Consider the following 14,566-nt stretch of genomic DNA (forward strand, 5'->3'; position numbering starts at 1 on the left):
TCTCCCAAAACAAACAAAAGGCAAAGCTTACTTCCAGAGTAGAACTCTCCTAATTCAAGCTTCAGTTGCAGCTGAATGTTTAGTGCAAATCTGCAGCAATTCTACAGAGCGGTTTGCAGGAGATCTGATGACAGGCTGTATCATAAAGCCATGCCCGTGGGCACCACTGCTGGAGGTGAGAAAAGCCAGGCTTAAGCAGCCTTACATCATGCTGCTGCTGTTACTGAGAAAGTGTGCGTTCATGCTTTCTGCTATGCTCTTGGTTAAAGATCCCACCCCCTCTCTGAGGCAGCAGCAATGATGCCCAATGTTGAAACACCCTGATTAGAGGAGAGTCACCTCGTGCATCTGGAGAGGTGTCTGCGTGCTGCTTTGGCTGGGTAAGCCCTGAGTAAAGCTGCACCTCTGTGGGCTAGAGAACGCAGGGGGGGCGGTAAGCTGGCTCTGCAGCCCACCATGCATCCCAGGTGAGGGCTAGCACTGTCAAACAGAGTGTGCATGGGGTCTTGTGGCAGCAGAGGAGGGATCACCAAGGACCTGAGCTCAGGGGGTCTCAGGAAGCAGCTTTCCTTCCTGAGAGACCCGGGCGCTGCTGCTCGGGAGCCCTTGTTTCCTACCCCTCCCCAGCCCACCTCCTTGCATGAAACGGGTCACTGATGCGGCAGTTCCCTTCTCTCAGGCCAAACTCCGCTTCCTGGGAGCAGTGCGCTCCTTTCTGCTGCGTTTTAAATTAAAGGCGCTGCTGGTCTGTTCTCGACGCATGTGTTGTCAAGGTTTGCCATATCCCAGCCTCTCCCTTGCGTGGTGGCTGCCAGCCGTGGGAGAGGGGACCTGAGTAGCCAAGGTTTGGTGGAACAAGCCTTTGAATGGAACAAGCCCTTAGATGGAACAAGGGGAGGAAAAGCTGGCATCTCGGCAACGTAGCAGGCAGCTCTCAGCCCTTGTAGGATTTCTAGAGTAGTCCACAAGCTGCCTCTGGTCTACACCAGACTTCCACAGTGTGGGGCTGGGAACAAAAGCCTGGGTCTAATTCTACTCCCTGCTCTTTTCCCGATCCGGCTGCAGTGAGCCAGGTTCACAGTATTCCTGCCTCGCTGCTGGTCCGGTGGGGAGGTGAAGCCGTGACTAACGGAGCCCTGGCCGCCTGGGTCTCCCACCGAGACCTGGCGTTGAGCCATGCTGTACGGAGCAGCGCAGAGCTGAGCTCTGGGGCTGCATTGCCAAGCGATGCTGCATTTATTATGTAGGCTAGGAGCGTGGGCATGCCAGCTGGGTGAAATTAAGCTCTACGCCCAAGGCTTTATTGTACTGCAGCTGTTATTAGTCTGGATTGCAGCATGCTGACATGGTTATACTGCTTTTGGAAATGAGCTAGCTTGCCTGGAGCGAGGGTGGGAAGGTCCGTACGGTGCGCTGCTGTACCCTGCAGTCCGCAGACCTGAGGGGTCAGGAGTCTTTGGTTGTTTCCTTTCTAAACATAAATTTAAGCAGGGGGTTAGACGCTTTTGTATTTGCAGTGGTTTTGTCCATGGGTCAGCTTTATTAGTAATGGTGGAGCTTAGGGTAAATGAAAGTAGAATGCACGCTATGGTCCCTGCTCCAAAAATGGGAATGTATAAATTATAGCTGATTATTCCCCTGAGTTGTCATTATCAGTTAGTTCCCTTAGAAGGATGATGACAGAAATGGGTCATTAGAAGAATTGCAGATAAACTGATTGCCTTTGCAGATGAGCTCTCGAGAGGTGTTTTATGGTTGGGGCAGTGCTGATGGGGGCAGATCAGTCCGTGCGAGGAGAGGTTTAGCCAAACCTCTGGAGTAAGATTATGCAGCGCCAGCCCAAAATGTGTCTGGCTTCTTGCAGCATTCCTTGATTTAGTGCTTTTCACTCTGGTATTAAATGCAGAGGTGTTGATATTTTATGTATACGAGAACATTGTTCAATCCACTCGTACCAGAGATGAAAGATGAGTTTAGAGTAAAAATGATCTGTAGCAAGAACTTCTGTTCCAAAGCCCATATGGAAAGGAGAGCCTGGTGGATGCATGCTAAAATTGGTCTCGGCAAAATTAGACAGTTCTTGCTTCTTCACAGACTTTTGTGTAATCGTGGGCAAGCTGCAGTCTCAGACCCTCCCAGATCTTAAGAGGGCTCGCTCTTCTTTATGTCAGTGAGATAGGTGCCTAAATAGAAGGTGAGCACTTAGGCATTTTAAGGAGTGTAAGCCTTAATCTCTCTTCTCCCTTTGTGCTTGACAGAGGTGGCATGAAAGTAAATACACTGAAGAGCATGAAGTGCTGAGATACCACAGTAATGAGGCCATTACTGGATCTGAGCGTGTAATTAGATGGAAAATGTTGCCTTCAGAATAAATAGATGCTCTCACACATATATTCTTCAGTAAATTTTCAAGTTCATCCTTGCTGTAGTTCTACTAATTTCACTGTGTTTCTGGGGATGGATTTTCTTTGGCAAAGCCAGCTGGAGGGGAGAGCTTTCCATCTCAGAGGACCAGAGTGGACCACAAGGAGAACTAGGGAGTGTTACCTGATGAAACACCTAAAAAGATGCTGCAAGGAGCACAATGCAATAAGGGCAAACCACGATCTTAAAATGTAGTTAGTGAAGCAGAATAACAGCTCAGCCTCATACGTACCAGCTCTGCAAAGCAAATTTTGAATCCACACCTACTCTTTTATTTCTGTTCAGGCAAGCTCGATTCTTTTGGCTGGTAAAATACACCCAGTGGAATAAATTTGAGAAGGATTAGCAGCCTGATTTAGTTGCCACTTGCACTGGTTTTGTGCCTGTGTTTACAAGGGGGTGAATAGGGCTCCTGGTATTAGTTCTGCCCTGAGCATAGTCTTCTTCCAGCCTTGCATGTTCTTGCCTGATGCAGATGATACGTGCAAAATCCCCACTGACATAGGTACTGTATAGACAGGGCCTTGCAGCAGAATTATGTTGCAGACCTGTTGTATATTAAAGAAAAAGCCTAATTTTCTGACTTTGGTCTCTGTTGGATTTGAGTCATTGGTCGTGCGACGCTCGGTTTTCTTTAAAGCCAGCTGCCTTACTCCTCACTTGCAAAAACTGAGGCCTCGGGGATGTGACATCCTAGAGTTTATGACTGCAAGAAACTCATCCATTCATTGCCTGGAAAATTAACTGGGACATCCTGAAACAGCATCCTGTGAGGTGTTTCAGCTGTGGCACTTAGTTTAGTGTTAAAACCTTTATCATCTGTAATGGTAGCACCGTCTACTAGGTCGCTGCTGAATTATGCCTTATGCTCCTTCGGTGGTATTGATTATAAATTGGTTGACTCCTTTGGGGACTGCTCAGATGAATGTGCCTGCAGTTAGGTGTGATGAATCTCTTCTGAGCTGGTGGCACTCAGAAGGAGGGTGATAGGGAAGTTTAATGAGAGGAAAATCTAGACCTCAGTCCTCTCCCTGTCTTCTCTGAAAAAGACGTACTACAGCCTGAGTGGGTGACCTTTCCCTCAAGTAGCATGGGAAGATAAGCTAAAAAAGTACTTCATCTGCTGTTAGTTATGTTGCACATTGCCATGCTCAGGTGGGATAGCAGTGAGGGTGTTGGTAGCAGTCCTTGGCTGCATACCGTTTCTCCGCTCTGCCCAGCCCCTGCTCCAGCACAGCCAGGGAAACCCTCCCGAGAGCTGCCAAGGGTTCCAGGGGCAGGACCTTTCCAGTGCTGCTCCGTGCCCCAGCTCTGCCCTTGCCGACTCTTCCCAGCCCCGACTCTGATCCCAATCAAATGCCCTCACCCTCAGCAAAGCAGTTCTCAGAGGGTAGTGGGGAAAGCGATATGGCAGCGAGGACATATGTGGAGAGAAATGGAGGTGTTGGGCCAGGAGCAAATAGAGGGTCCCATCTCCCTGAATTCGTAGGTCTCAGCACTCACCTCTCTTGTGTGTCAGCAGAAGCAAGCCACTTCAGCTTTCTGCCTGTCAATGGGATTGGTTTGGGAAATGCACTGAAATTCTGTAGAAAATATAAGATTTCAATTTGAAAGTAAGAAAAATTTTAAAGTTCAAACAGGGAATCATACTAATTGGCTGCTTGTTTGTATTTAAGAATCACCCTGGTGGAGGTTTTTCACTATTTTGAAATCCCCTTCTCACAAAAAAAGGGTGAATACATTAAGAAAATCCATAAACCCCCTACCCACCCCCCACTTATCTTTATTTCCAGGGAGTTCCCTGCAGGCTCAGACCAGCATCCAGGACTTCCACGTGAGGAATGCGTCAGTGCAGGTTATGCTTTGTCAGTGGAAGCAAAGTGACGCCTCTGCAAGTACTGCAAGAGATTGTGTCTGGTGGTTATCTTGCATGGTTTCACATTGAGTTGAGCTGGAAGAGAGAGTCCTCTCTTGCGCTTTGTGTTTGCGAGGGGTCTGAAGTTGTTACAGGTTTCGGTCCCTCAGCACCACCAATATTGAATGCTACCATGGGAATTAGGCCACCTCTTGATATAGCAGTTCTTTGCTTCCCAGATACAATCAGGAAGCTATTCCATGCCTCAAGTCTGCTTTTCTGTCTAGCAAGGAGGTCTTTGTTGGCAAGATCTACTTCATCTCCAGTGTTACGCGGGGAGGCAAGCTGGCACCCCCAGTTAATGATTAGACTGAACTTTCCCGGCAGAAGCTCGATAGCTGTACAGCTGTGTGGGCTTACAATTTGCTCCTCAATTGTCAGTCTCCTGACAGCTTTTTCAGAGGAACAGTTTGAGAGGAGCGGAAAGCCTTGCTTTGGAGACACAGAAGTGTTTTCACACCTGAAGTGTAATTTCACACCTTGTGTTGCTCAGTAGATAAGTGCGTAAAATAGCACATCAAATGGGAACAGAAGAGGATAGAAATGCTGTAGACAAGAGACGGAGGCTTGTTATTTATTTTCTATCTTCAGCACGCTCTAAAATAATACTCACTTGCAGAAACCCAGGCACAGACTACGAAGGGGCTAGAAGGGGACTTTTCTAGCCAAGTGCTCTGTTACCATCACGTGCAGAGTGAAGTGAAAACTTACACGGAGCTGGGTCTGTGGAGCTTTGGGACCACAGAGCTCTGCTTGAGACCGTGGTATTAGTGACCGCGTAACAGAGGTGAACTAATCAATACAAGAGGCAACAAAAGTTTTAAGGGTGAATTTATGGGAACACTGACTTGGACCATCCCTTCCCTGTATCTATTAAGCGTTTTTACTCCTTGTGTTGACTGAAATAGTGAATAAAATTGACCTTGAGTCCACCAAAAATGTAAGTGAGAATTTGGAAGAAGCCTTGAAACTATGATGTGAGATCAAATAATTTCACTGTGTATGCAAGTTTCCTTTCCCTCTTTTTTCAGGACCCTTTTTGCTTGCTATTTCAAGTAATAGGTCATAGAAGTGGGAAGGCAAGTGCAGCCAAGGGAAGCCCCGGCAAGACAGCCCCAACGGCACTTGATTGTAAGGGAGAAGAGAAGGTGGAGATGCACCATTTGATGTAGAGATGTTAATAGTTTTGGTTAATCTTAGACAAGTCTGCTAGGCTTGGGGACCAGATTTTCTGCTCTTTCCAAGAGAGCAGGGCTGAAACACACATCAGTTATTCGTTTTTCTCCCCAGCTGAATATAAGGTGCTTTCACCTGCTGCTTCTCATTCCATGGATTTTGCTAAGGAGAGCGGTCCAGCTCTCATTTGTTATTCACTGCAGACAGGCTGCTCTACTTGCAGGGTTTTTTGGGTGTTCTTTGACTGCTTGGGGCTTTCATATAGTCTGTCACCTGTTCCAAACATATTGTTTCCTCTTTCTTGTCCTAGACACCTACGGAAAGCTCTGCCTGCGCAACTCTGTGGGTCAGGAGATGTCTCGCTGCAAGACTTCCATCCGTCGAGGGCAGCCCAACCCTGTCTACAAGGAAACTTTCATCTTCCAGGTCGCCCTCTTCCAGCTCTCTGATGTCACCCTAATGATCTCCGTGTACAACAGGCGCAGCATGAAGCGCAAAGAGATGATCGGTTGGATTTCTATGGGTCAGAACAGCAGCGGGGAGGAAGAGCAAAGTCATTGGCAGGAAATGAAGGAATCGAAGGGGACACAGGTCTGCAGGTGGCACACGCTACTGGAGTCCTAGTGGTTACCAGGGCAGCCTGCGGGTCCTGGGACTATGGGCTGTCTTCCCTTGCTCTCAGTCAGCAGAGAAGAGCTATCCCATGGCAATCACTGTGCTCCGACAGGTCACATACACTTTAACCTGAGTTTTCCATGTCAGCAGTCATGAGTATTAAAGGGGTGGCAACGCCTAGGAAGCAAGTTTAGTTCTTGTCTTTCCAGGTTGTCCTGCATTTTCTACATCCAAATAATTAACCCTGGGAAGAAGCAATGGGAATACCTACAAAATTCTTTCCTTGGTCATTGTCTTAATATTTTTATCATAGGCTTAATCGTCACAGACTGACTTCGATGTTGTTTTCTTCTGGGCTAAACTCTCTCTTCTGTTTCTGCCCTTATTTATATTAATGAAGTTTGCAAATACTCTTGACACGCAGATAGCTCACAGAAAGGCTGACCTGCAGGCAGATCACATTCTCTCCCTTTTTTTGTTACCATGTTTCTAAGTCCTAGAAATAATCATTTTATACCACTGTAGACTGGATGATATATTTTTCAGGCAGCATGGGAAAGCACTCTTGAATTCTCTGTCAACTTTTAAGTGCCTAGACGTTACTACTGTTCTCCTGTACTAGCAACTGATATTAGGACTAAACACTACCAGTATTTTTAATTAGGCATCTTGTGCACTTGTTAGCCTGCATTGCCATAGGTTTGCACGAGAGAGAACTAGCGTCAGTTTTATATTGCAATTATACAATGCATGTTTAGATGCTTACTTGAAGTTCATGGCTTCTGTCATCACAAATACCAAAAAAGACCAGAAAAAGCTGCACATCCACCTTTGTGCCTGAATCACTCTTTTCTGCATCACTGTTTTGCCCATGTGTTACTTACGTGGTACGTTGTTTTTTAAAAGTGAGGTTTATTCAGAAAAGCATTTCTGTGAGCATCACACGGGAAGGCTTTAGACCATGCTTTCTCTGTGATGCAGTTAAGCACAATTCAGTTTGCTGAGGGCTCTTCTTCAAGTGTGCTATCTTGTAATATCTCCTCGGGATCTGCAAGGGGACTGTTCTTGGCACGCTGAGCAGTAGAGGATGTCAGGCCATGTCACCTCATCGTTGAGGTGAGCTCTCCTGCAGGCAAGGAACAGGATCCAGAGGACCCCCTGGAGGGTCTGCTGGCTCTGCTGAACTAACACCAGAGAAAAGTATTATGCTTCCTGACTCTAACTGAAAACAGTGCAAGGAGCAGGCTTGCTGGATGAGGTGATGACACTTTTATGTAGGTACTTTTCAGACTGTGTTGTCATCTTCCACTTTAATCTTTTTTCCTGTCTCTGTGAGTTAAAGTCATGGAGATGATGGATAAGGGGCCATGTCTTAGTCTGCTACTTGGCTATTGAAAGTTTAGCAGTTGTTAGCTGTTGAGGTGCTCCGTGTGACAGCAGAGGATGTTTGTCCTCCAATGTAATGATGGTATGTAGGCAGTAAGGTGCTGAGATCTTCAAATACTGTCAGCTGCCCAATCTCCCATTCTCTGCACTCTCTAGGAGAGGACTGGCATTTCTCTGCTCCTGCTGATGGTAGCAAGGAACAGGAAATATTTTGCTGAAAAGGTTTGTCTGTACTGAATCACTTCATGTTTTGTTTTTGTCATTTACTGAGCCCTGGCACCAAATTCTGCCTCCTACTGCACCACAGCTAGCTGTCTCCTTCCCTTCAATGGTGCTCTGCAAATCTAACTAGTGCAGATTGTGGCACTGGCTGTTTGACCAAATTTGAGCCTTGGTGCTGGTTTGCATCACAGCCAGGCTAACCAGACCCTGTGGGCAGTGGTGTGATACAGGTTATCAGTTGGTGTCATACACACAGGCTTTGTCTGTCCTCCTGAGGCAGACAGAATAATCTGCATGTAGAAGGACTTCTGATACAGGCGATACGAGTTATTCCACAGCCGATGTTTTTATATATTCTTATCACTTACCTGTCTGAGCGTCATTTTTCTGGTGAGACTGGTGGGTATCCTATGCAGGAGGGTTGTCCTCCACTGCCTAGATTAAAATCTGCTTTGCACTGCTGGGGCTTCGTACCATAAAGCAGGATCTAACCCAAATACAGCTCAGCAAACAAGTATGTTTTTGACGGCACTGTTCATGCTGCTGTATTACCAATGCAAGAGAAAATGAGCATGAGTGATAAACAGCAGAATAGAAGTGGGTTTTTATCACGTACTTTTCTTCTGGGGGAAAAAAAGCAGGGGAAGCAGCCCAACTCAAAAGGTGCATTTGCTGATTTCAGTTGGTTTCCAGTCTCTGCATCTTTTTTCCTGAACTGCGTAAGATGTATATACAAGTGTTTATAAGTAATTTTATTATCTGGGATGTGTACGTGTAATAAACTTACTGTGATTCTCTTTGTAACTTCTTGAACCTGCCAAGTGTTTCGTGTGCTTCACCATTAGCTAAGGGAAAAATGTAGATTAATAATATGTTTCAGCAGTGAACTGGAGATAAACCAGTTTTGTAACAGTGTGATTAAAAAAAAAATCTTGGAAAAGATAATTTGAGAAAACAATAAAGCAATCTAGTTTTGGACTTCTTGCCATTTTCACATCAAGATCTTTTCTGAAGATACTGCATTAAGGGAATTGAATTTTAATATATAATTTCAGTGTAGAGTGTTGGGAGTCAGAGGAAAGCAAGAGAAGATAGCTCAGAGTAAGTTAATATCTGAGCACGTTAGAATTTTGCTCTCCGATGGAAGCAGGTTGCTGCATCCTTGCAACAGTGTTTTGGCCTTATATTTTACCAGAAAAAAATTGGAGGGAAGGGAAAATGGATGAGCCAAGGGGAGCACTGGGGTTTTGGAGCTGCTGCTAAACCTGCTGGTGCATCTATGCCTTGATCAATGTGTTTGTGGGGTTCATTAAGTTCCTACTGAAGCAATGGAGAGATTTAGGAATCTTGGGACAAACACCGTGCTGGGGGTGCTCATGCTTGCTAGCTGTATTTTGGGATTTTTGTTGCTTTTGTGGTTTATTTTACTTTTAAGTATTGACTGCCTATGAAATGAAGGCTTTGTGGCAGCTTCCCCATGTTCCAGAGCTCCCGTAGTTTTTCCCATTGACAGATTGAATTAGTCATTGCTAATATTGATACAGGCTGCGCTTGTGCTTATGGTCTTTCTCTTGTAAATACCGCTGCCCTTTCAGTCACTGCTTTAACCCCTTGTTTCCTTTGATTGTGGCTGACAAGGCTGAATTTCCAGCAAGATTTCTATTCCTTGAGAATCCTGACTTGCACATGGCTTGCAGTTGGCGATGGTCAGTAGTCTCAGGTCCCTGTGTTCCCTTGGCCTCCATCCACGTGGGTGCCAATGCTGATGCCTGATCTCTGCTTCTGTGGGGCTCCAAGTGGGGAAAAGAGCTGTGGGAGGCCCATGGGGAGTTCAGCAAGCAGGAAAGGAACGGCTGACCTGCTCCTGGAAATGCTGGAGTGCTTGCAAGTCCAGATTATGGAGTTTCCCAGTGAGCTCATTTTCTAAAATAATTCATCCCCTTTTGACACCACTATCTGGAATACCCTTATAGCTTATTTGCATTTTCTTCTCTTGAGGGGGGGGGTTGAAGCCTGAAAACCCACAAAACCATTGTGTGGGAAGCAACTAACTGCACTGGCATAAGCCCAGAATACTGTGGGCAACTGCTCTGGATACATATCTCGAAAAGCATCGTTCAGCTCATTGCAGTCTGTTCCTTCCTTGGTCTGTCTCCAGCCAGCACGCCCCTGTCCTGCTAGGCTTTCTGCTGTTAATTTATTTTTTTGGGTTTTAGTGTGTATCGACAACAGAACAGAATGATCTCACCCTGTTTATATTCCCTGTAATAATGGTGACTTTCGACCGTTGCCCACAGCAATGAGTACCTCTTCTAGCCCACTGAGCTACAGCTATAGGTTACTGAAGTGTCCGTTTGTAAAGGCTTTATCTGGATGGTCTGCTATGTCATTTGATGTGTTTGGGTTTCCATTTTACCAGCGTCTTTAATTACCTGGATCCTGCTGTGGCCCGCTTGCTCCTGGCACTCTGGCTTGTCTGCGTTTCCCTTGCGGAGTGACATGGGTTGTGCAGCTCCTGGGGCGCATGGACAATACTTAGATATATTTTTAGCAGCTGCAGATCCTGAGAAGTTATTTGGTGCTTTACATAGTCGACTGATCTTCAGTCATGAATGTCTTTAGATGTTCTTGGACGCACAGAACCAAAGGCCGCCAGCTGCTATTGATCATTTCTCCAGCATAAAGCCTAAGGTGGCAGCTTGGCAGAGGACAGGCGTTTCCTCTGCTGGCAGTTAATTTTCTCCTTCAGCTGAAGCTGGCGATGACCTTGGAGCTAGCGTGCCTGCAGAGCTTTTTTTGCGCTCCCATATTTATCATCATCTTTAATCTGTATGATCAAAGCACTTCATCTCTCTGCCTCTCAGCTGCCTTCTGCCCTTCAGCACGAAAGGTGGACGGAAAGGCTGAGCAAAGAGTATGGCCTCCCTATTGCATTATCCCGGGGCTCAAGGGGAGCTGACTCCTGGGGGGGTTATCTTAAAGTTATGATGCTCATGATCAAGACCTTGCCTCCCTGCTCTCTTACTTACGGAGTTTGAAACTTGTTGGTTGGGCTGTGATACTTTTATAGTTACAAAGTAGTGACACCCATTCCCCTCAATGTGGACCGAGTTAATGGCAGAGGAAACAACCTCTTCCGTGTGTGCTTTCTTCTTTTTTTTTTTTTTTTTTTTTTTTTTTTGTAGGTATCATTCTGTAAAAGGACAACAGAGTCTGAAGGAATTAGTATGCAGGAGCATCGACTTTCCATTTAAAATGTACTAAGTGTGATGTTTGCAACTATTGTTTGAGGGGGGGAAAAAAGGCAGCCAGGGTTTGCAGAAGAGCTCATGCTTTGAATGAGGCAGGTTTTTCCCTTCAGCGTGCACTACCCCAGCAGATACATTCTCATACCTCAGGCAGTGATGCTGGCTCCCAGCTGATCTGCTTTTGTGATAAAAGCAGACAGAAACTGACAGATCCTAAAGCTTGGAAAGACATACAGGATAAATCAGCATAGCTGGTTTGGGTGTTTATTTGGAATCTGGTGCAGATTTAACGAGTTGTCATGCAAGAAATGAGAAGCCCAAGCAGTGGGCAGGAAGGTGGTGGGGAGGGAAGGCTCTTGCTGCGCTTGTGCTGCCATAGAGCTGGGAGTTTGCTCACTCTGTGCTCCAGAAAGCAGCGCAGTCAGGCTGCAGTGGCATCAAGCCTGAGCTGAAACCCAGTTTCTCTGCATGATTCCTTAGCTCCAGATCTGCTGAAGGCATACAGCTTCCACACACCACACCATCCCCCCCCCTTTTTTTTTATCCCCAGTGCAGAGTGAGCTTGTGTCTTCCTGCAGCCTACGCTGTAGGCCTTAAGAAATGAATGTGTAAATATTTTGTCTCTCACAGCAGCCCAAGGTCATCTTTCTGGAACAGCAAACAGGCACAGAATCCAAAGAAGATCAGTCTGTCATATGAGTAAGGTTAGCATCTGCACTTACAAATGACAAAGGCTATTAATCCTCATGCTGTAATCCCCAAGCTGTTTGCCAGCTGGCAGCAGGAAGATGTTCCCGCTCAACCCACACAGCTATCCATGTTTTTTCACCTTTATGAAGCAGATATAGGTCAATACTGTAGCCTGGATAAAGAACTTGGTAGATACCATTCATCTCTTCTAGCGTTACAATCCGTCTCTTCTCCACACAAGCCATCTGTACAAACGAAGGTGTAAGAGGGGAGCTGCAGGCTGGGCTCTCCCTGTGCTGCTCCCCCAAAATAGAAGACTGAAGGTGAGACTTTTTTCCCCCCCTCTGCTCCTGAATTTGTCATGGGAGGATGAATTTTGCGATCTTACTGCAGAGCTGAACAGCCTGAGCAAAGCTCTGTCACTCGACAGGTCTTCATACGAGAGCAGGAAAAAAGCAGCGCTTGTCAAAGGCAGATGGAAGTCCAACACTGAGACTTTTTTGATCCTGATTTGGGAACCTGCATGAGATTTGGGTACTGCCCATCACAGGGACATAAGAACCTGAATCCCATGAGGTACCACTGATGAAGCAGAAGGAAATCTGCTGCATGGCAGCAGTGCAGGTAGGGTGTGGTAGTTTGTAGGATCTTGCACAACAGAAAACTGTACCATCACCATGTTGCATCTAGTGAGCATTAGGCAGCTGAGGTTGGAAAAAGTTGGAGACCCAAAAGGCAGGTGGGAGCTGTGAAGCTCCACTCAGACCTATTAGTGGCTCATCTTTCTAGAAAATCAGAGAGAAAATTATTGAATTTTACTTAACAGAAGTGGTTTAACAGAAATCACAGCTCCTTGACCAGCTGCAGGCACAAGGAAGTGAGGGCATTATCCCTGGCGCCTGCGTTTCCTCCCAGCTGTAGCGGGTGACCATGGAATAGATACCACTCTGGAGGTGTCTGGCCCCTGTAACGTCATACCCAGCATGGGCCGATCTCGTTGAGTAACGAGACAAAAAGCTGATCTTGGTCATGGGTGAAGAATGGGAAGGATTCAGGATACAGACAAAAGCTAAATTCTTTCCTGAGTCCCACAACCGTTAATTAGCCTTGACCTCCAGGGAAGGCATTTTATTGTACCAAATACTTCACTCTCTCTTCATCTCTCTGACTTAAGAGAACATTGCAAATGTCTGTCTTCATTAGCAGCTGAGAAAAATCATAGAATTTTGCCAGCTTTCCTCATCCCTGTTGTGTCTTGTTAACACTTTCCAGGTGCTTTTCCTTCACGCTGTCTCCACCATCACATCTTCCATCTTCTCATTAATATCTGTAGAGGTCTGCTGCAAGGCAGGTCTGTGCCTGGTAGCAATATCTTATGTTCATGGTGCTCAGGATAAAACCTATCCTCCACTTTCTTGCTGTCACTACGTGGCACCTCAAGCACAATTTTTCCAATTAAATTGGTACCACATCTCTCCCGTAGTCCTCTGCTGGTATTGCTGTGGGTTTTGCCTCGCTGGGCTGTATCCTCCACTGTAACTTCAGTGACTTTTTCCTAGTAGCATTTTGTTTGTCAAGAAGAGTAAATGAAGTAATCATTTGGTAGACTTAGCATTTAAATACTGTGTGGCATTTATATGTGTATATATAAAAATGTTTTTTATGGTAGAGTGCCCCAAGGCATTTGCATGAAGCACATCTCAATGTATATTTGGCTGTTGATTTAAATATACCATATATAATGTTATTTTTCGTACGTATTGGCTTCTTTCAATATTGGAACAATATACCATTTCTGGCAGGTACAGGTTTTTGTTGTCTCACTGTTGCAGCCACAGCTGGACACTGGCGATGCAGTGGCTGAGGTGTGTGTCCATCTCCTCTCCCCTTTGCGCATGCCGTGACCTGGTAGGCTTTCCCCTCCCCCAGCTTTGCAGGTGGACAGGCATTGCTGCCAGGGCACATTGCAGTGGGACAGCATTGTAAGACCACGTACTGCATCTCCCTCCTGGCATTTAGCAGAATAATTTGCCTCTAAGGTTTCCCCCTTCATTGCTGCCGTATTCTCAGCCAGGACTGTGGGCAGGTAGTGAGCCGGTTGGTGTTCCGAGTAACTCAGCCCTGTGGCTGAGGGGGCATCAAAAGTGTTAGAGATCTCCACTCTCCCAGCCTGAGGTGTACAAGCACAACATTTATCTAACAGTTGATCACTTTAATAACAATGCAGAAAAATTAATAAGAATGCCAGGTCCCTAACTTCTGTCGGTGCAAAAGCAGGGCTTCTAGAGCTTGAATTTATTGCTGAATTATTTTTATGATAAATACATCTATACAAGAAGAATTGTTCATACTGTGGAGGTTATAGGAAACAAATTCATATCTCCTTTTCACTTTTGTAAAGTTCAAAGATTTGCACTGAAAATTATACCTTCAATCTAGTTAATAAATGGCTGGTATTGACTGGTGAGGCCACTGGAATGGTATGAGCATCATTTCACTTGCTCTGTGTGTGACTGAAAGAGATGTCTGAAGTGCAAAACTGTGATGAAAAAGATGAAAAATACGATGAAAAGATGTTTGGATATTCAACAGGAAGAGTGGTACGGGTTTATTCTTAGCTTTTCATGTACTTGACAATGAAACATTTTTATTCTACTTAAGTGCTAACGTGCATGATCATACAATATATTGCCTCTCACTAATTATATGCTGCGTTAGGAATACTAATGTCTAGATGATATCTGACTGGAAAAAAAGCATTAAACCCAGCTTCTACAGAATTCTGGGCTGAAATTGCCCACACACACATACAACCATCCAAACCTTAGAAACAGTCTTGTTTTGTTATGCTGAACGTTGTTGTTACAGGTTTTTATCAATAAAATAGAAG

At 45.6% G+C, this 14,566-nt stretch overlaps 1 protein-coding gene across 2 annotated transcripts in view; it reads left to right on the forward strand.

Moving 5' to 3' along the window:
• The window catches only part of SYT16 (synaptotagmin 16), a 78,141-nt gene extending 63,575 nt beyond the window's left edge, over positions 1-14,566 (forward strand). For both annotated transcript variants that reach the window (XM_055793813.1, XM_055793814.1), the window contains one exon: positions 5,826-14,566. In XM_055793813.1, the coding sequence (XP_055649788.1) occupies positions 5,826-6,139 (314 nt within the window). In that variant the 3' untranslated portion in view covers positions 6,140-14,566. The remainder of the gene's footprint in view (positions 1-5,825) is intronic.

This window comes from Falco peregrinus, chromosome 1 (genome assembly GCF_023634155.1).
Source record: "Falco peregrinus isolate bFalPer1 chromosome 1, bFalPer1.pri, whole genome shotgun sequence".
NCBI lineage: Eukaryota > Metazoa > Chordata > Aves > Falconiformes > Falconidae > Falco > Falco peregrinus.